Here is a 22,030-nt window from a genome sequence, read left to right as displayed (position 1 = left end):
ATGAGCTTAGGTTATAGGCTCCTTGAAGATACAAATAGCCTCCGTTATAGTGTAGCCAACACACAAACCATATGTGCAGTGTTGTACACACATAGATCTCCAATGGCTTCTTCTTTGTGAAAGAAATTTCACAATTTATCTCCTTGAGAATGCCCTCAGCCCTCATTTGTGGGCATTTTTTCCAATGTCTGTTTTAAAAAATCAAGAGTTATCACTCCTCTGTGTGATTCTGTTTGCTTCCTCATGCTATTCTGCTAGACTTTTTACCCAAATTCCTTTTATATATCAGAGTCCGCTCTGTCATGTAGTCATCTCTCATCCTTATCCAGTGTATTTGATGCTGTTCTGGAGAATTGATTCTTTATAAAGTATTGTTTTCATCTTTAAGGGTCCACATGTAATTTATTTGCATCAGACATTTATTGACTCTTATTTGAGCAAACGGTACATCTGTATAACGTAGTTGAAAACAAAATAAAACATGGATTTAGGAGTGATAATCACAATTTTTGTTCCATTCCTGCTAATTTGGAGGTGACATTGTGACTTGGGAAAGTCACATTACTGCTCAAAGCTCTTGTCATATGCAATATTATAAAATAAGCTGTCTACTTAATAGGGTGTGGTGAAGATCAAATGAAATTTCATGGATATAAAAACTCTGAAAAGAACTGTAAAGTCAAGAAAAACTTAAAGGCTTAATTGCCTTCCAAGAGGTCCAAATCCAGGAGTGCAGACAACCAGGGGGCTGAAGATACAGAGGGTAGGTCAGGTGAGGGGCTGAGTTTCAGGCAGTGGTTCGTGAAGAAGCACTGCAGGCAGTTAGGGGCTAAAAGTCAGTAGAAAAAAAAGATATGGCACAGTGGCCTTTTGTTCAGGGAAGGGGCTGGCCTGTATTGCCCTGGCCAGGAACAGTCTACATAGTTCCCTCTTGGGAAATGGTTGGTTTTCTCTGCGTAGATGGTTTGGGAGCCCTAAGTTGAAGTTGAAATACATGGCTGGGCTGCGAGCATGTGGCAGTAGAAGGAAAGCTCACTTTTATTGGGGGTCTTTCCCATGCCAGATGTCCCTTCTTGAACATCGCTACCTTTGAGTTCATGCAGTCTGATGTGAACACACTTTGGATTTAAGTTCATGTGTCCGATGAGAACACGCTTTGGATTTAAGTACACCTGGACACTTTATTGATTTCCTAGGGCTGTCGTAACAAAGGATCACAGAATGGGTAGCTTAAAACAACTGAAATTGATTCTCTCACCGTTCTGGAGGCCAGAAGTCTGAAGTCAGGGCGTTACCAGGCTTGGTTTCTTCTGGAGGTTCTGAGGGAAAGTCTATCTTTTCCATGCTACTTTGCTAGCTTGTGGCATCTGCCAGCCATTCATGGTATTCCTGGGTTTGTAGATACATCACTGCAGTCTCTGGCTCTTTCTTCACATTGCTGTCACCTCTGTTTCTCTCTCTGCCTTTCTCTTATAAAGACACTTGTCATTGGATTTAGGGCTCACTTGCCTAATCCAGGATGATCTCATTTGGAGATCCTCAATTTAGTGCAAAGACAGTTTTTCCAAATAACCTGACATTCACCAAATCCTTCTTTTGGGGAGCTGTCATTCAACCCACTATAGACAGTGACTGCAAGTAAAAGAAAATTGCCAGATTATGTACAGATTTGACATTTAAATCTTGGTCTTTAGATTATAAATATAGTGCTCTTTTCTTGTATACCCTGGGGGGAAATCTTCTGCTTTAGATTAGGCCACATCCTAGTGAAAGGAGCCATAGTACTTCCCACTTGTAAGGTACTCTGTGCTTTTACATTCCTTATTTCATTTAACCCTTAACAGAGCCCAGTAAGGTGGGATTTTCTGAAGATTTCTATAGCACCCATTTTACGGATGTCGAAATAAAGACCTTGGCCCTACACCAAACAATTGGTATATTTTTTGGTTTATTTTCAACTAATTGAAAATAAAATTTGTATATCTGAAACTATACTCAAATAAACAAAAATAAATTAACAAAACAAAGTTCTGTTAGGCTGCAGAGCTTGTGGTCTTAGCCAGTGTGCTCTACAGAACAAAGCACAGTGATCCTACTAGAAAAGTCTGGCATATAGTTCAGATTTAGGTTTGCAGTGTCTGCCTGTGATATGAATGAATGATCATGAACAGGGGCAAAGATGCTCTCTCTGGGCTGCTTTTCAGCCTCACTATGCTTTATTCTAGGAAGTTTGGTTTTTTTAAACTCTTGTAATGCGGTTGACCCCTGAACTACATGGGTTTGAAATGAGTGGGTCCACTTACACGTGCCTTTTTTTTGATAAATACGGTACCGTCCTATAAATGTATTTTCTCTCTCTTATGATTTTCTTAAGAATATTTTCTTTCTCTAGCTTACTTTATTGTAAGAATATAGTACCTAATACATAAAAAATATGTATTCATCAATTGTGTATGTTATCAGAAGGCTTCCAGTCAACAGTAGGCTTTTAGTAATTAAGTTTAGGGGGGAGTCAAAGTTATATGCAGATTTTTGACTATGTAGAAATATGCTGCCGCTAATCCCCAAGTTGTTCAAAGGTCTACTGTATATTCATATGGCATTAGTGGAATTAAATAAGGATTAAATAAAGTAAGGTTGTACAAAATTATAAAACATCCAATATATTGAGATTTGCGAGAGCATATTGTAGTTCGATGGTTTTTCCTCCCTCCCTCCCTCCCTCCCTTCCTTCCTTCCTTCTCTTTCCTTTCTTCTTTCTTTATTTTTCTGTGTGTCTCTCTCCTTCTCTCTTCCTTCCTCCCCTCCTTTCTTCCTCCCTCCCTCCCTCCTTTCCTTCTTCCTCCCTCCCTTCCTTCCTCCTTTCCCTCTCTTTCCTTCCTTCTTTTTTCATTTTTCTGTGTTTCTCTTCCTTCCTCCCCTCCCCTTTCCTTCCTTCTTTCCTTCCTTCTTTCCTTCCTTCTTTCCTTCCTTCCTTCCTTCATCTTCCCCCCCCCCCATGCTTTCTCTTTTACTGCCCTGGTTTTTCAAAGTCTTGTGTTACACTGGCTGATACCTATGACTTAAATATTTGTAATCTATCTACTTTCCTCAGAATACTAGGCACAATGTCATGTGTTCTACAATTTTTTTTTTTTTAATACTAACATGGTTCTTAGAGGATGGCATTGAAATCTGGTAGACAATTGGGATGGAGTCCATTTCCCATACTGTGTTCAAATTTTATTTTTCTAACAACATTCTGATTTGTTTGAAATCCTTGAAGTGCTAGATTAAGAGAATAGCAGCATGGAATAACATTGTGCTCCCAGAATAGTCTTTCCTATCAGGTGGGAATGAACCAGGCCAGAGCCCCTTCTGGAGGTTTCTTGGTTTGTGATTTAGCTGCAGTAAGTTTATTAAAATCTGTTTGGATCCCCCCACCCCCGGATTTTATAGTGCACGCAATATAAGTGATAAGGGTTGTTTTAATGGTGAGAAATAAAACCTGTAGTTCTGAAGGGCAGAGTGTTAGACTATGATTACTATGTTAGTCTCATCCAATTTCAAGTTTCTCTGCAGAAAAACAAAGTTCTGTGAGCACTTGGCATTAATTAAATTAGGTGTAGAGAACTTATTCCCACTTAAATTAATGCCACTTGACATTCTAAATTCTCCTACTCTTAATCTCATAATTGCCTCATTTTGCCATGATTTATAAATTGTGAACTTGGACCCCTTATCCTCCTGAAAACTGAATTGTAAGAAGACTGGTTAATGAGGAAGTGAAACTATTTTATTTTCAGCTTTATTTTAATATAAATTCTGATATTACCTATAACAAACTGAAATTTATAATTACTCTTTTTTTTTTTTGAGAAAATTTTAGGATTTCCTGATACAAATTTCAGCCTTTGGAATGAACTGCAGTCTAGCCAGGGGCTTCTGGACCTTCTTTTAGAGCTGTAGCCTCCCCTACCTTGCAGGCGTGGGTGGGCAGGCCCCCTCTGTCCCCTCTGAGCCCCAAGCTGAACCACACCAAACCTTCTGAGGGTCAGGCTCCTCTCATCAGTGTTTGTCAAATTTTGACCTATGAGAGAAAGGAGACCGAAGCACAAAAAGCCTGCAGCTAAATTCGTAATGTGCCTTTCCTTCCCGTCTTCTCCCTGTCTCCTATCTCATGGATTGTTCCTAGACACAGTGGTCCCTATGGCCTCTCTGGTGACATCCATCTTCCAGGACCAGCGAACCAGTTGTGCTCTCTGCTGGAGCCCTGGCCACCTTGGCAAGAGGATACTGCTGTGTATTCCTTTTCTTCCTGCCAGCCTCTCTGCCCCTCCCTCTTGTCCTGGCTTACCAGAGATTTCACCCCAAAATACAGAATATACTTGGCTTATACTTTTACAAAAAGTATGCTCTTATTTTTCAGGTAAGCCAATCTAAGGTGTCTTGAAAACATACATTTTTGTCATTATTTCATCTAAATATTTGTTAGGTAACTAGACAAATTTGGCAAACACAAAGCCTTTATTCTTTTTTTTTTAATATTTTATTTATTTATTTGTGAGAGGGAGAGAGACAGAGTGAGCATGAGCAGGGGGAGGGGCAGAGGGAGAAGCAGGCTTCCCACTGAGCAAGGAGCCCAATGAGGACTCTGCGATCCCAGGACCCTGGGATCATGACCTGAGCCGAAGGCAGACATTTCACCAACTGAGCCACTCAGGCCCCCTGCACAAGCCTTTATTCTTAATGAATAAATTTCATCAATTTCTTTACCTCTTGGATAAGGAAATAGACTTTTAAATTATTTATATATAATATATAAATAATATATATCAATTACATATGTTTAATACATGTACTTAAGCTATGTTATTTATATACATATGAAATATATGAAATCTGTATTACTGGTGTTGATCATATTATTCAATTTATACTATACATTATATAATGTATAATCAATAATCTTTTTTTGTTTAAAGATTTTATTTATTTGAGAGAGAGAGAGCATGAGCAGGGGGAGAGGGAGAAGCCGACTTCCCGCTGAGCAGGGAGCCCAACACGGGTCTCAATCCCAGAACCCTGGGATTATGACCTGAGCTGAAAGCAGATGCTTAACTGACTGAGCCATCCAGGCACCCTATAATTAATCATCTTAATGAAAATAGGCATGTGATGTTTTTTAAGGGGTAGGACTTTAAGATGTTATTTTATGACCAAATCAGAGAGACAATCACACAGAGAAGGGAAGATACAAAATAACCCCCTAGTGTTCCCCCACCCCATCCACTCTCACCAAGCTCTCTTCAGTTGGTTGAAAGTGTATGTTACTTGTTCAGCTTCCTCCTAAAGTTCTTAGGATTAAGAACTAAAGTGAGTCCCCTTCACTCTTCTGGGCCTTTAGTTCTTTGGGCAAATGGAGATTTGATTCTATTACCCAGTAAAATAAAATGGAAAGAGTAAATGCATATAAAATATCTAGCATAATGGCTGGCTAGACTATAATGTGCCTGGCCTTCTGGAGCAGAGCTGCACCTGGCTTCCCCGGTTGTGTAACACTTCATGAGACTGAAGAGTCCCACCATTACTGGAAGAGAAAGATCCAATTGAGATAGAGGCTCTGATAGGGCTTCTGTGGCTGTCAGATTTTTGTCCAGAGCATTAAAAAACAAACAAACAAACAAAAAAACATTCTGTAAGGTCTCCACTGGTTGAACTGCCACCAAGTTTTAAGTCTCTGCGTTATAATAACCAGACGTCTTTCATTTAGCATTTAGTAGCTGTGGAAAGGTAATATTTAAAGCAAATTTTCTTCTCACATGTCATTGCTTTTCTGTGTCTTCTTTCACTTTGATTCTTTTTTTTTCTTTTCCAGCTCATGATTCTACTTAAGATTTAACCCAACTGTGCTCTCTGAATCCTAACTCTTTTAAGAGCATGGCTTTGTAGTCTTAAAAGTCCTTTTATTTATGACTCTGGCATGATTTTAGATATCTGAGAAGTACTACTTGTTTATTTTTATGCTTGCGTGGGGTTTTTATGACTCTTCCTTAATTTTCTCATAGAATTTGTGATTCTCTTCTCAACAGCTTATTTTTTATCGCAAAGTGAGCTTTATTCTTAACTGCTGTCATTGAACTTAATTCTTTACTTAATGCTGTCCAGCCAGGTCAGGTCAACCTGTAGAGTTGTTCACACTCAGGTGGCTAATCCATTTTGAGATTTTTTTTTCAATCACTGTTTTGGCATTGATAGTAAAAGTTCATTTGAACAATTTTGTTATCAGTTCTCAGTGAGAATTGAAGTGCTCAAGCTGACTTGACTTGAGTCAAGTGAACCTGTAGTATTTTCTGTCTTCTCAACTTACTCGCTTTCTCCCCCCTAATCCATTTGGCCTGAGATATTTATATTTAGTAGGCAGAGTGGAAATAACTCTCAAGTGAAATTCTCTAAAATCAACAGTTGGGAAAAATGTGATACTCAATAAGGTTCTTTGAGAAGGTTGCTATTTTCCTTGAGATACTCTCCATCTTGCACAGCAGAGCAGTTTTCTTAAGCAGAGGGTGTTCTTGACATTTTCCCAAATGGTTGCAGCTCCTCAGGATTGCTCTGGGAATTTAAATATGTTTATCTAAATTCATCTATCTATTTGCTATTTAAAGAGAAGAATGTTTCAACACATTTGTGAATGGGAAATACTTCTTAAAACTGTTCGGTTCTGAATCAGGAAACTTTCCTAAGTCTACCTTTTTTCTGTAAGAATTGTACAGATTGTTTACTGGCCCATGTGAAATGTTACTGTATTTTGCTTTATGCAAATCATAGCATAATTTGTCTTTTCCTTCAAAGAGGGTCTCTGGGTTATGAATGAACGAGTTCTCTGAAAATTCGTTGAAGCTGTCCCACAGAGAAGATTTGACTTGTGATTTCTTGGGGAGACCTATGCTGAGGAGTTCTGTCCTCTGTTCACCCCTCTGTTGTTTGGGGAGTAATTATGTTTATATAGTTATAGCACATCATACAAACTGGTGTCAAAATAGCAAAGAAACATGTCTTTTCCAGTATATCCAGTCAGCTGTGGTTATTCAGAAAGCCAGGATAAAAATGGCTCAGATGTCCATGGAACTAGAGGTCCAGTTAAGCCCTCTTCATGGATATGCCTCTATTTTATGTATAGAAAGTGGTGTAATGGGAAATGCCCCTTTTTTCTAGTTGAGCTCATTGTAGACCAGAGAACAACTTCCCAGATTCCACTAGACAGCTGACTTTGTCATTCATTTTCTTCAAATTTGTCTGGATGAAATTAAATTCTTTATCCTGAAATTCATTGTTTGTGGCATAATTTTGATAATTTTACAAGATTATATGCATCATACTGGGATGCTTCTCATGGATTTCATGGCTGTTTTTCATTTTTATAAATTGTTTTTTAAGCAACTTTATGGAGGAATTTTTCACAGCATAGTTTTCTCATTTCATGTATACAGTTTGCTGACTTATAATAACTTTGTTGAGTTGTGCAACCATCATCACAAGTTTAGAACACCTTCATCCCTCCACTCCCAGTAAGATCCGCACTGCCATTTATAGTTAATCCTTATTCCCACTTCCAGCTGCAGGCAACCCCTAATCTTTTTTTGCCTCTAAATTCGTCTCTTCTGGACATTCCATTTACATGAAGTCATGTGATATGTGGCCTTTTGTGTCTGGCTTCTTCTGCTTAGCATGTTTTTGAGGTTCATCCTTGATAGCCCCTATCAGTAGTTGCTTCTCTGTATCACTGAATACCGTTCCATTGAATGGATAATACTACATTTTGTCCGTTCACCAGTTGGTAGACATATAGATTGTTTCCAGTTTGGGGCCATTGTTAATAACGCTGCTATGAATATTCATGTTTGGGTCTTCATGTGGTTGTATTTTTTCATTTCTCTTGGGTAGATACCTAGTATTGGAACTGTTGAGTCATATGGTGACTGTGTTTAACTTTTTGAGAAACTCCCAGACTTGTTTCCCAAAGTAATGTACAATTTTACATTTCTATCAGCAGTGTAGGAGGTTTCCAATTTCTTTATATCCACGCCAATATTTGTTATTTTCTGTCTCTTATAGTTCAGTTATTCTAGAAAGTATGAAATGGGAGTTCATCGTGGTTTTCATTCGCATTTTACTACTGACATGATGTTGTGCATCTTTTCATGTACTTATTAGCCATTCATCTAAATTCTTTGGCAGAGTGGTCATATCTTTGGCCCATTTTTTGATTGAATTTTGTCTTATTATTTTTGAGTTGTGAGTGTTATTTATAAATTATGGAGCCAAGTCCTTTGCTGGTTATGTGTTTTGCGATTTTTTTCTCCCAGACTATTGCTGGTCATTTTTCTAATGTTGACGTTTGAAGTGCAGAGGCTTAGCATTTTAATGAGGTTCAACTTAACAACTTTTTTCTTTTTTGAACTGTGTGTTTGAGATGTCATATTTAAGAAGTTTTTACCATACCCAGGTCTCAAAGATTTTCTCCTATATTTTCTTCTAAAGACTTCATTATTTTTGGCATCTACATTTAAGTCTATGATCTCCCTTTATCTGTTTTAATATATGGTATAAGTTGAGGATCTAAGTTCATCTTTTTGGTTATTTTTGAGTCATTTTTAAAGCAAACTATGCTTCCCCCAATGAGTTGGCTTGTCACTTTTGTCAGAAGTCAATTGATTTTAAGTATAAGGATTTATTTCTAGATTCTCAATTCTGTTTCATTCATCTGTATGTCTATCTTTATATCATGGGGTAGGCAGAAAAATAACCCCCCAAAGATGTCTGTGCTTTTAGCCCCAGAACATATGACTGTCTTGGTTTATATGGCAAAGGGAATTTTGCAGATATGATTACATATGAATGCTGAGATGGAATGTATCCTGGGCCCCTGGGTGAGCTCAATCTAGTTATACAAGTACTTGAAAGTGGATAATCTTGCCATGCTAGGTCAGAGATATGAGATGAAAGGAGGAGGAAATACGCACTTGAGTGTGATAAGGACTTGACCCACTGTTACTGGCTCTGAAGATGGAGGAAGGCAGTCACCAACCAAGGAATGTATATGATCTCTAGAACCTGGAAACAACTTTTAGCTGACAGTCAGCAAATAAACAGGGATCTCAGTACTACAACTCCAGGAACTGAATTCTGTTCAGTTCCCTAATGGGAAAGGACACAGATTCTCCCCTACATCCTCCCTAAAGGCACACAGCCCTGCTAGCACCTTGATTTTAGCCCGGTGAGACTGATGAAGTAGGGTATTTCCGTTAAGTATGCATATTGCTGTATTCCTGGGTGTTTTAACCTGGAGTATGTACTCCCGTGCTGCAAAATGGAAAGAAGCTTATTCCTAAGCAGTCATCAAGCCTGTTTTACTGCTCTGGGTTGTATCATTCATTGGAAGTGGGAGAGTACATTTATTCCTCGTTCAGAGTATGGCTGTAAACCAAGTTCTGTTGTCGAACAATTATGTCCTGTGTATACAGTGTAAGAACACTCATATTTTAATTTTGTGCAAGTTCAAGCAAAAATTGGTAGTACTGCTGTTTATAAGCTAAAGAAAGAGCCATTTTAATTATTCATTTATTCATTCTTTTATTTTTTCTTCCAGTTGCTGTTACACTTTTCATCCATTTGGCCATCTGTCCATCTGTTCTCCCATCCATCCAAAAGATATGAATTAACACATACAACATGCCATATGATAGATTTTGGGGCCTGAGAGGGAAAAGTTATGTCCTTTGCATGAGGAATTCATATGGATAGAAAGTGGTGGAAGACACAGATATAAAAGGGAAAAATTAAAGCTTTTCAGTTCTCAGATATAACATACATAGATGGGTCTATGACCTGAATGATTTCAGTCATTCATTATAGGGGATTTGTCATCTTTTGGGAGATGGGTCATACAGGAGGAATTTGTTTTTCCATGGATTGCTCAGTAGTGCCAGCTCTGGATTGCTTCGTTTATTGTCTTTTATCATTGCTTCTGTCATAAGTCTCATGTGTGATATAAACTTTGTTTTTTTGTAGAAAATGGACATGCACAAAAGCTACCATGTGTGGTGATGATAAGGAAAAAGAAAAAATGCTCAGGGTACAGAAGACAAATTATGCAAGGAAAGAAATATTTAATTCTTTGGCAGCTCAGATTTATGATATCAAGAAGTCATCTGTCTGTTCTGCAACAAATCAAGAAAACCTGATTTGTGAACCTGTTTTTACCAGTGTTCCAGTCAGTTAAAAGAATTTTTTTTTAATGGCTTTCATTATGCAAGGAAAATTAAGTGGCACGTAGTGAATATTCAGCTAGTGCTCATTTTGGTCCATATTTTTTGCTAACTGATTTTAATGTGTGATTTTGTTTTTCCCGTAAACAATCCCATGGAATAAATCCTGCTATTAGTTTCATTTTACAAACAAGAAAATTGAGGGCCAAAGGTCAAGTGTGGTTTTTGTGGATGTGGCATTTAAACATTGGCCCCTTGGAATTCAAGGTCCAATCTCCTCAGTATTTTCAGAAATGTCGTCTCAGATCTGGGTGATCACCCAGCAGTGATTAAGTATATAATGCAGGGTTTATTAGACTTCACACTATTTATACTTTGGGTCAGATAATTCTTTGTTGTGGGGCTGTCCTGTGCATCATGCAATGCTGAGCAGCATCCATGGCCTCTACTCACTAGATGCCGGGAGCAGCACTTATTTGAGACCATTAAAAATGTGTCCGGACATTACCAAATATTCTATGAGGGACAATATTGCGCTGACTTTAGAACCACTGCAATTACCAGGCAAATTAGGATTGCATGCTGTGGTGCACTGAGAAGAAAATCATGGTTAAATGTTTCAGGTAGGTAGAAGAAATATTAGAGATAGTGATATCTGAGATTTTATCCCTGTGAGAGTTAGCCAACCTATAGAGTTAGAGGGCACAGTCTCCAAGACCATCTTCACTTCTGACATCAGTTCGAGTTTGGGGTTTCCCAAAAACACTCTTATTTTCGTGGTTTGCTAAAAGGACTCGCAGAGCTCACTGAAAGCTGTTATACTCATGGTTACTGTTTATTACAAGGAAAGGATACAGATTAAAATTAGCCAAAGGAAGAGATGTGTAAGGCAGGGTGTGGGAGTGCTCCGTACATGCAGTTCTTTTGTCCTTTCTCTGTAGAGTCAGGACACATTACCTTCTCAGCATTGATGTGTGACACTATACAGAATATTGTCAACCAGAGAAGCTCACCTGTGCCTCATGCCTCAATGTTCAGAGTTTTTATTGGGGCTCCATTACATAGGCATGGTTGGTTGATTGATTGCTCATGTTTTGATCTCAGCTTCTGTGTGATCCAAAGTCCCCACCCTGAAACACACGGTCTTTCTGGCATGGCCAAAGAATATTGGGTATGGCTGGGGCCATCCTAACAGCCCTCGCCCTAAACAAAGATGTTCTCTATCAGGAATGCCATGATGACTTCTTAGCAGTTGAGGGCAAAGGCTAGACTACTCTTTGGGCATGACCCAGTTCTTTATCATACCATCCCTGAGAAAAGAGCAGATGCTTGCTTATAGTTGAGGGAACATGGCAGGTATCCTTAGCTAGTAGTAATTTAGGGATAATGTAAATGGCAGGCATGTCAGTTTGCTATATATAATTTTACATATACATATATATTTTTACATGGCATTACATATATATCACATATATATGTAATATATATGTTGTATATTACATGGTGTATATATACATATATATGATACATAAACATATAGATACATATATATGATACGTATATATGGCATTACATATATATCATAATACATATGAGATATATATATATATATCACAGACACGGTGGCTTAAACAAAAGAAATATATTTCTCATGGTTCTGGAGGCTAGAATTCCAAGATTAAGGTTTCAGCAAGGTTGATTTCAACATTCTTTTTTTTTTTTTTTTTTGACAGAGATAGACAGCCAGCGAGAGAGGGAACACAAGCAGGGGGAGTGGGAGAGGAAGAAGCAGGCTCATAGCAGAAGAGCCTGATGTGGGGCTCGATCCCATAACGCCGGGATCACGCCCTGAGCTGAAGGCAGACGCTTAACCGCTGTGCCACCCAGGCGCCCCAGCAAGGTTGATTTCAATCTGAGACCTCTCCTCTTTGGCTTGCAGATGGGGCCTTCTCTCCGTGTCCTCACATTGTCTTTTCTCTGTGCCCACCCATTCTTGTGTCTTCCTCTTCTTATCAAGATAGCAATTATAATGGATAGGGCTCCACTGTAATTACCTCATTTATCTCATTGGGACTTCAACGTATGAATTTGGGGCGGAAGGGGGTCATAATTTAGCCAATGACATTCTTTCCTCTAGTCTCCCCCTGCTTCAATTCATGTCCTTGCTGCATGCAAACTTGTCCCATCCTAGCAGTCCAAAATGTATTGAACCATTCCAGCATCAACTCTAAAATTTTATCTAAATATCTAAATCAGCCATGGGTGAGACTCTAAGTATGATTCATCTTTTTTTTTTTTTTAAAGATTTTATTTATTTGACAGAGAGAGAGACAGCCAGAGAGAGAGGGAACATAAGAAGGGGGAGTGGGAAAGGAAGAAGCAGGCTCCTAGCAAAAGAGCCTGATGTGGGGCTCGATCCCAGAACGCTGGGATCACGCCCTGAGCCGAAGGCAGATGCTTAACAACTGCACCACCCAGGCCCCCCTAAGTATGATTCATCTTGAAGCAGTGTTCCTTTCTACCTGTGAACCTATGAAACCAGACAAATTACCTGTTTCCAGAGTACAATGTGGAGACAGGCATAGGCTAGAAATTACCATTCCAAAAGGGAGAAATCAGAATGAGGAAAGAGAATCACATGTTCCAAGCGAGTCTAAAACAAATTCTGTTAGATTTTGAGCCTGAAGAATAATGTTTTTTGTTTGTTTGTTTTTATGATGCTCTATCCTTTGAGACCACTGGTGTGACAGCCCTTCCTTCTAGTCCCATTGGGTGCAACAGTGTTGCCCCCTGAATTGTGGGCAGCAGCCTCCCCTCTACCAAAGTAAATATGATTAGATCTCTATATCCAGAAAGAGAAATATTAAGTCCCGTTTGATCCTTATGCTCTTAGAGGTTACAGTCAAGTTGGGAGAAGGGATCTGTGTAAATTTTAACAAACTAGTGTAATAATCAAATAGTTGTAATAAACAGTAAATTCCAAGATTGCTGGAGGGATTGTTTCTAAGATTTTAGAAATTTTGATCTAGAATGTACTGAGGGACTTTTTGTAATTTTTGATGTCCTCATATCTTGTAAGAAATTATTGAATTAATGAATTATAAAAGGAGAGAATTAATGCATTTGCTTTGGTAAGCCTGAGAATTTCAGGATTCCAGATAGGATTGGGGGTCATAATTGAAAAGCTCATCAGTCCAGTCATCATCCCGAAATGTATCTAATGTAGTTTTAACCTCCATAAATAATCTTGGCTAGGTTTAGGAATGTGTTCCCCAAATAGCTCTAAATTTGTTTGGAGAGCATTTAATATTTATTTTTAAAAGCTTCCTACTCTTGGAAGAATGAGGCAAGATAATTTGAAGGATTCATAGTTTGTGTTCAGAAAATATTTGTGACTTTTCTTTAAAAAATAAGTCACTTGTCCACACAAAAACTTGCACACAGATATTTATATAGCAGCTTCACTCATAATTGCCAAAACTTGGAAACAACCAAGACATCCTTCAGTAGGTGACTGGATAAATAAACTGTAGAACATCCAGACAATGGAATATTTCTTAGCACTAAAAGGAAAGGAGCTATCAAGCCATGAAAAGACATTGAAGAAACTTAAATCCGTATTAGTAAGTGAAAGAAATCAATCTGAAAAGGCTACATACTGTATAATTCCAACAAGATGCCATTATGGAAAAGGCAAAATTGTGGAGACAGTAGGAAGATCATTGGTTGCTGGGGGCTTGGGGGAGTGAGGGATGAGTAGGCAGAGGAAGAGGATTTTTAGGGCAGTGAAACTACGCTGTGATACTATCCTGATGGATACGTGTCATTATTCGTTTGTCCAAACCCATAGGACGTACCACAACAAGAGTGATTCGTAATGTAAAGTGTGGGCTTTGGGTGATTATGACGTCATTGTAGGGATATAGACAATGGGGTAGACTGTGCATGGGGGGATGGGGTGTATGGGAAATTTCTGTACCTTCTGCTTAATTTTACTGCACACCTAAATCTGGTCTCAAAAAATAAAATCTATTTAAAAGAAGAAAAAGAGAAAAAGGAGTCTCTTAAGTTTTCTTTAAGACCAGAGTGTTGAAAGCCTTTGCTTTCTCACATTTTCACTCTCATTTGTCTCTTTCTGTGTTGCTATGGAATCTCAGGCTTACGTAGGATCAAAGAATCATATTGCTTTTTAGTCTTTTACTTATTTTTCATCCATTTCTTTCTACTTTAAAATTTATTTGATGCTCTTGCTTCAGAGTCAAGAGCCAGCTGGGTCTCACCATTTGGTTGAAAACCACGCCCCTCACTCTTCCCTCATTTGCGGGATCATTTCAAAATGATTTTCCTTATTCTTTAGCCTTTTGTGTAACACGAATCCCCTTTTCTTTGGCACATTTAAGCGCAACAGTGAGTTTTTCTTAAATTGAAAAATGTTCAGTGACTCTAATACCACAGTTCTTTTGCTGTAGTGGCCGCTCACTTGGCCACAAAAGTCACCCGAGACTGGTCTGCACAGTGCCTATGTTTTGCATTTTGGTGGAGTTTTATTTCTACCAATGCTTCTTGAAAGAGCTCATCAACTCCCATCTTTATTCTTTGCTGAGGCGGCTAATAGGGTTGTCATCACCATCTTTTCTTTTCTCTCCCTCTCTTTTTGGGGTTACATAGAATTGAATTAACTTTCCAGAGTGATAGTTCCTGAAAACATTTTCTGAAGAACAAAGAGACAGATTTTCTTTGTATATAAGTAAAGAAGATGGTTTTATGCTGAATGAATGAAGAACCTTTTAATAAAACATTGCCCCTCCTCTACTTTGGTTCATCTGGGGAGAAAATCAATTTTATGTTCTTCAGATGCAAAGAAAGATCAAAAGGAAAAGCTGACAGTTTCAACAGAGGGCAAAGTGGGACGTCTGACCTAGGCTCTGTTTCTCTGGTGGACTTTAAGCAGCTCCTTTCTAAATGGAATAAATTGGAAAGAGGCTCAAGTTTTCTTCTGTGACATTGGAAAGAACAGTGAACAGAATAAAAAGATTGCCAAAATGTTTTAAAATTCCTGTTTGCTTATTAGTCTTTAAATTTTTCACATAAGAAGTATAGTTCTACCATATTAAAATGCAGTGTACCTTACCTTTAAAAATATTGTGTTAATTTCCAATGATTTTTTCCCCCTTCTTTCCAAAGGAGGTTAAGAATACTGCATTTATCAAGTGTTAAAAATGGAGAATGGAACACTTCCGTAATTATAAAGGTAACCATTAATTGTTAAAATCCTAGATAATTAGATATTTTAAATTTCTTAGAAGTTAATTTTATTTGCTGTGGATAAAAGCATAATGGCTCCTCTTTACTTCTGGTATATGTGTTTTTAATGAACACAATTCAATCAAAAAATAGAAACTATTATTAGTGGAAGATAGTGGAGGAATTGTTGCTTTGCAAAATCTATTAAATCTATGAAGAAAATATGCTTTTTACTTTGAGAAAAGAAGTGCATTATTTTCGGAATTTCTGTAAGTAATGCATGATCATAGTAGAAAAAGTTGAAATGAGAGAGAATTATAAGGAAGAAAGTAAAACTCATCTATTTGATTTGTCCCCAGAGAGAGAATAATTTATTCATTATTTTTATTTCTCTATGTGCAAATATTTTCATATAGTTTTATTTCGCAAAATCGAGATCACACTTTATATAGTTGTAGTCTGCTGTTTTACATTAACATGGTAGATGAAAATTTTCTCATGCAGTTAAATATTCCCCCCAAATACAATTGTAATAATCATATTAAAACCCATGATTTGGGCACCTGGGTGGCTCAGTCGGTTAAGCGTCTGCCTTCAGTTCGGGTCATGATCCCAGGGGTCCTGGGATCAAGTCACGCATCGCATCGGGCTTCCTGCTCAGCAGGGAGCCTGCTTCTCCCTCTGCCTCTGCTCCTTCCCCTGCTCTTGCTTACTTGCTCTCTTTCTCAAATAAATAAATAAAACCTTTTTTTAAAAAAATCATTTGATGAATGAGAATTACTTAACCATTTTTCTCTTGTAGGATTTTCTGGTTGATTTTTCTGTATTTATTCTAAATTTACAACATGAGAAGTTAAAGGTATAACTTTATAAAGCCAAAGACACTCCAGAATTTTCACCATCTTCAGAGAACCAAGGGTTCACAAAAAAGGCTCATCAGCTGCCTGATGCTTAAGCATCCTCCTGCAAATGCTTGTCTTTGAATATAAAATCTTGTCTTCAGTGGACAGGTGTGTGATTCCTTCCACTGTCTGTACTCTATCTGATTGAGCTGGGGTTGCCACCATGGTGACTGGAATAGAGTGCACCACAGTAAATCAAAGATAAGAGGAAGGAATGATTTTCAGATGTGGCAGACTCCTGAGATGGACAGGAGGTTTCAGGCATTTCCAATTGAAGCAGTGAATATGCTCTGTGACTTTGACCGCTGCCATGCAGTGTTGAGTTTACCCCATGTCACAGATACATTCAGCTGCATGGAGCAGCTGCAGAGTGCCAGGCACTGGGGAGGGTGCTTGGGATACATCATGAATGGGACATCATTCGTGCATATAGGGAGTTCACACGTTACTGAAGGCGACCAGTTACTCTAGTACAATGTAATAAACACAGTAGTAGAAATAGAGATAAGTTATTATGGGGACAGATAGGTTATAAACCTTTCCTGGGGAGTTGGGAAGGCTTCTTAGGGACAGTGGTGTTTCTCACACTGATGGATTCTGGAAGCAGTTTGTAGCCAGTGTTAAGTGGTTTGTATTCAAACCAGTGACCAGTGAAAAGTATTACATTTTTAAACACATGGCACATTTGTATTTGAATAGGTAATATCGGATTATAGAGTTGGGATAAGACTGAAATCATAAAATAATTAGATTTTACACAGAAATTTCCAGGCCATCCTGTAATGCTACTATACATTTATTAAAAAGAAAACTATACTATATTCGGTAGAGTTTTTATTATTCTTCATAAATCAGGATGATTTTATTTAGAGTATATATAGACTACATCAAATAGTTTATGAAATGATTTGTGGAATGACTTTTTCCCTTACTAGACAAAAGTCCAGTGAAAACCAGGACCCTGTTTATTTACTTACATATCCCCAGCACCCAGTACAATGCCTGGCACATAGCATATATATTTAATAATGCATTCATGTCAAAATGCTACTTAAGATAAGGTTTAATTGATTTTGTTAGGTGACCAAGAATTGCCCATTACTTTGATTTTCAAATGCCACAGATTAAAAATCTAGTATCTGTTTCCTTATTTTAAAAAATCCAGCAGGAAGAATAAAGGTGCTGTCATAATACGAGGTACATTTTATTTTCACTGAAAAGGAGAAGTGCTATTCTGACAAATAACAGTATATATTTATGTCATCGACTTTTTACAAAATTATGAGACTTTTCTCATACTGGAGTACTCGGGTTTCAAGCTCCAAGTGCTTTGTGTGGATTCTCTCTCTCTCTCTTTTTAATATTCAGTTAGCCACTATATAGTACATCATTAGTTTTTGATGTAGTGTTCTAAACCAGATAATAAGACAGGCACACAAAACACCCACAAAAGAGTATTTCCTTTAGAAACTCTTGTCCATTCTGGTGAATGTAGAGATTATAATGGTGGCATTTGGTTTCTGTCCAGTTCTGCCATTGTAGTGTGCCATCCTGGTTTATTGCTTCCCTTATTTCAGTAGACTGCCTTGGAGGGTGCTGAAAATCTAAATCAAATTCAAATACGAAATAAAGATTGGAGTGAACACTAGCAGAGGAAAAAAAAACCCCAACATCCAGTAAGCCCTGTAAATCAGCTCAAAGAAGTGTGTATGCTAGGATCTAACACTTGAGGTACAATGTTAGAAGGGGAAGGGAGCTGTCCAACAAAATGGAGACTGCTTACTTCCTATGTGGACAGCCTGCTCTGTTTACAAAAAGAAAGAGCACGTTTGCTTGTTCAGATTACATTGCTATTGCCGATGCGCTTAACTTTTCTAGAATGAAAAATAAAAATAATCTTGAAGTATTTTGTTATTCCTCCCCCTTTATTCCTTCACACATATACTAATTAATTGGCAGAAGAGGACTTCAGGGATATCTAGTACCTTTCTTCTCCAAGGGAAGGTCCCTTAAAAACTTCAGTGAGCCTGGTCAGTTTAACAGGTAATGTGTTGTACATCCTGTTCTGCACCTTGCCGTTTTTCACTGAACAGTATCTTGGAGGTCATTATATAGGGAACTTTCTTCATTCATCCCAGTTTGTGGTTGTGTCATATTTACTTAAGCATCTCTGCTGGCCCTGTCTCCCCTGTTGTTCTTGTTAAAGGTGCATGTTCTAAGGTAGCCGAGAACTTGAAATGCAGAGAATGAGGAATGACAGAGCATTTTACAGATGACCCAGCTTGCTCACAGTAGAAGAGGAGGCTTGGTTCTCCCTACGATACGATGAACTTTTTCACTGTTCACAGCAGAATTCCGAAGACTATTCCTTCAGATGGTGATTTCTGACCCAGACTCTGGGGATGCCCAACACATTTTCAGTCTGTTTTTGTGGTATTGGGTGATTTTCAGAGAATACATGTGATGAAATTTGTTTTATATGTTATGAAGTATAATTATGATTATAAATAATACACTATAATAAAAATAAATTTAAAATAAAGAAGTACAAATTAGATGCATTATAAGTTGGATTGAATGTGGAGTCTCTTGAATTTAATTAGTAATTAATAAAGTATAGGAAGTGCCTGAGTGGCTCAGTTGGTAAGCGTCTTGATTTTCACTCAGGTCATGATCTCAGGGTCATGAGAGCGAGCCCTAGATGGGGCTCTGTGTTCAGTGAGGAGTGTGCTTGAGATTCTCTCTCTCCCTCAGCCCCTTCCCCCTCTTGCTCTCTCTCTAAAATAAATAAATCTCTTAAAAATATAATTAAAAAAGTATAAACTATATATCTAAACATTTTAGAAATTATGGTATTAAAATATATAAGTGTGTTTTATTTTATTTTATTTTAAAGATTTTATTTATTTATTCAACAGAGATACAGACAGCCAGCGAGAGAGGGAACACAAGCAGGGGGAGTGGGAGAGGAAGAAGCAGGCTCAGCAGAAGAGCCTGATGTGGGGCTCGATCCCATAACGTCGGGATCACGCCCTGAGCCGAAGGCAGACGCCCAACCGCTGTGCCACCCAGGCGCCCCTAAAATATATAAATGTATTTTAGATATGTGTGTGTATATGTATACAGCACACTAATGTTTGTGTGAATCAAAATTTTTAACCTTAATAAGAATAATATTAATAGGAGTACTAGAAGGAACCACTGCCTACTGAGCGCTTACTTTGTGCCAGATGTTATTTTAGGGCAGTTTATAAAAATCAGCTCATTTTAATTCTACAACCTTATGAGGTGCGAGATGTTTTCTCTCTCTTATGGACAAGGAAATTGATGTTCAGAAAGTTTATATAATTTGCCATGCTCTTGATCATTAACATCATAACTGCTTCTTTATTGTGTGTAAAACTGGGGGACTGTTTTGCTAAAGGGGATGTAAATTGGGGAAGTTGGGCTCTCAGGGTGCATTTTCAAGGGCAAGCACACAGGGAAACCACCATGAGGGCGGATCACACAAGGAAGAGTTCACAGTGAAGATGTGCTCCACTCCTCTGCCCTGAGGGAGGGATTTTGCTGGGGCAGTTGTGGCTTTCAGTGAGCAGGGGCTCTTCATCCTCTCACTGATCTGTTCCCATTTCCCCCATTAAAAATGGAAGCAGGGGTGTAGAAGACAGGCCAAAAGTTTGGTGGAAACCAAGTGTTGGTCTGGTCCGGTCTTCAGGTCTAACTTTGTGATCTGAAAGCCTCCTGGTTGACTGATAACCTCAAAAGTGATAGATTGGGTTTTGGAAACTCCTAATGTAGTTATGGTAGCAGACTACCATTAGATTTATTTACACAGTGTGTGTCATACGTGTATTTGTCTGCATTTTAAACTGGTAATGACAGGAGCACAGAAATCTAGGGTGCACATCATACTTACAGCTGTTTCATTTCATCTCAGTTTTTTGAGTATGCACCATTGAAAAGTGAAACTCTAAGAATTTCTTTTTAGTCATTTTCATGGAGGGCATGGGAATAGTGTTCCCATGGGAAAAAAAGAAACTGAGAGGGAAGGATTGGATGATGATTGAATGTTGAGGGGAGAAGTATGTGATCAAGCGTTTGTTTTTCCAAATATTTATTTTCACTGGAATTTTGAATATGCACAGAATCTTCCAGCTCATTTTTGTTGATATAGTTAGTTAGCAAAACAGGTAGCATGTTGGAGCTGCTAAGTTTTGAGCTATTCTTTTCTCAGATAAGAGGGAAATTTTTTTGTTGTTAAAGATTTTATTTATTTGACAGAGAGAACGCGCGTGTACGCACATGGCGGGGACGGGCAGAGGGAGAGGGGGAAGCAGACTCCCCGCTGAGGAGGGAGCCCGAAGCTGGGCTCCATCCCAGGACCCTGAGATCACAAACCGAGCCGAAGGCAGATGCTTAACTGACTGAGCCACCCAGGCGCCCCAAGAGGGGATTTTTTTGGTAGTTGTTGAGAGCATTAATATTTGCTCAGCGTGGAATGCCACATGTAATAATGTCTCAGTGTTGGTGATATTTAATCGAAAATTAATGCAACAGAGCAAAAGATATCAAAGAACCCACTTCATTTTCTTGGTATTCATCAGTGTCCACAAACATAGGCGTAAATAACTGCTGTGTTTAGTGTTCATTAACTCTTTACTACAGAAAGATAACAGAATGCTTATTACAGTACTTTTGCTCAGTAAGTTTGTAGGAGTCATTAAAACAAGATGCAAGTAGCCTCTGGGAATAAGACAGAATGAATATAATGTCTGGGAGGGTTGTGTTGCTCCCTATAGAAAATGAAGTTAGCTATCAGAGAGGATTTTTTTTTTTTTTTTTAATGTTCTCCAAGCAGCTGGCGGGGTTAGAAGCCTGACATTCTAGATGAGCTGTGTTAACATTAAGTTGCTGATTTTATGTTTGTTGCGCCTTTTTTTAAAAATTCATTTTCTAAGTGGGGCTGAGGAGGAAGGAAATAAATAGAGCCAGGTTAGGGGTCAGGGGAACTTGTCTGCTTAATATTATTAATAGGGGTCACTGCCAACTTTGACATCTCCAGACTGGGCAGAAAGACAGGAATATAGAGGTTTTGCTATCTAGTAATTTGAAAGGAGAGAGGAGTTTGTCATTCTAGGGGTGTGAAAAAGGAGACCCTGGGTGATGATCTGCGTATGCTGGAGTGATTGGAAGGATGTGCTAAAAAAATGACCTGCAGTCTCTGCACGCTCAGAGAGGCCGAGCTTTCTCTGGGGCAGGGGCTGGTGGTGTGGGGGCACAGGGACTTACCTACATGCTAAAGACTGTGCATTGCCCTTGCCACGTCGCTGTGAGGAGGGTATCGTTATCAGGCTGTTGTCTGGGAGAGGAAATCCAGTTTAGAGAAAGCTCTTCCCCAAGGTCACAGAACTGAGTGGTTGTAGAGTCGGGGCCTGAGCTCCGCTGTCTTGTTTTTACCTTCCTGACATAGACTGTGTTAGTTTCCAAGGGCTGCTGTGTAACAAAGTAAGACAGACTGGTGGCTTAAAAACAGAGATTTATTGCGTCCCAGTCCTGGAGGCTAGAAGTCTGGTATGGGCAGGGTTGGTTCCCTCTGTGGCTGTGTGGGAGGCCCAGTGCCCTGCCTCTCTCCTAGCT

The 22,030-nt window shown here is 38.6% G+C and overlaps 1 protein-coding gene across 2 annotated transcripts in view; it reads left to right on the top strand.

Moving 5' to 3' along the window:
- The window catches only part of SUCLG2 (succinate-CoA ligase GDP-forming subunit beta), a 280,881-nt gene that overhangs the window by 94,907 nt on the left and 163,944 nt on the right, over window positions 1-22,030 (top strand). The window contains exon 1 of one of the 2 annotated variants that reach the window (XM_034658625.1): window positions 15,459-15,498. The exons of the other annotated variant lie outside the window; for it this stretch is intronic. Coding sequence (XP_034514516.1) covers window positions 15,474-15,498 — 25 coding nt within the window. The 5' untranslated portion in view covers window positions 15,459-15,473. Of the gene's footprint in view, window positions 1-15,458; window positions 15,499-22,030 lie in introns of those variants that run through there. 2 annotated transcript variants of the gene reach the window in all.

Source organism: Ailuropoda melanoleuca, chromosome 4 (assembly GCF_002007445.2).
Source record: "Ailuropoda melanoleuca isolate Jingjing chromosome 4, ASM200744v2, whole genome shotgun sequence".
Lineage (NCBI taxonomy): Eukaryota > Metazoa > Chordata > Mammalia > Carnivora > Ursidae > Ailuropoda > Ailuropoda melanoleuca.
This window is presented reverse-complemented; position numbering and strand designations above follow the sequence as displayed.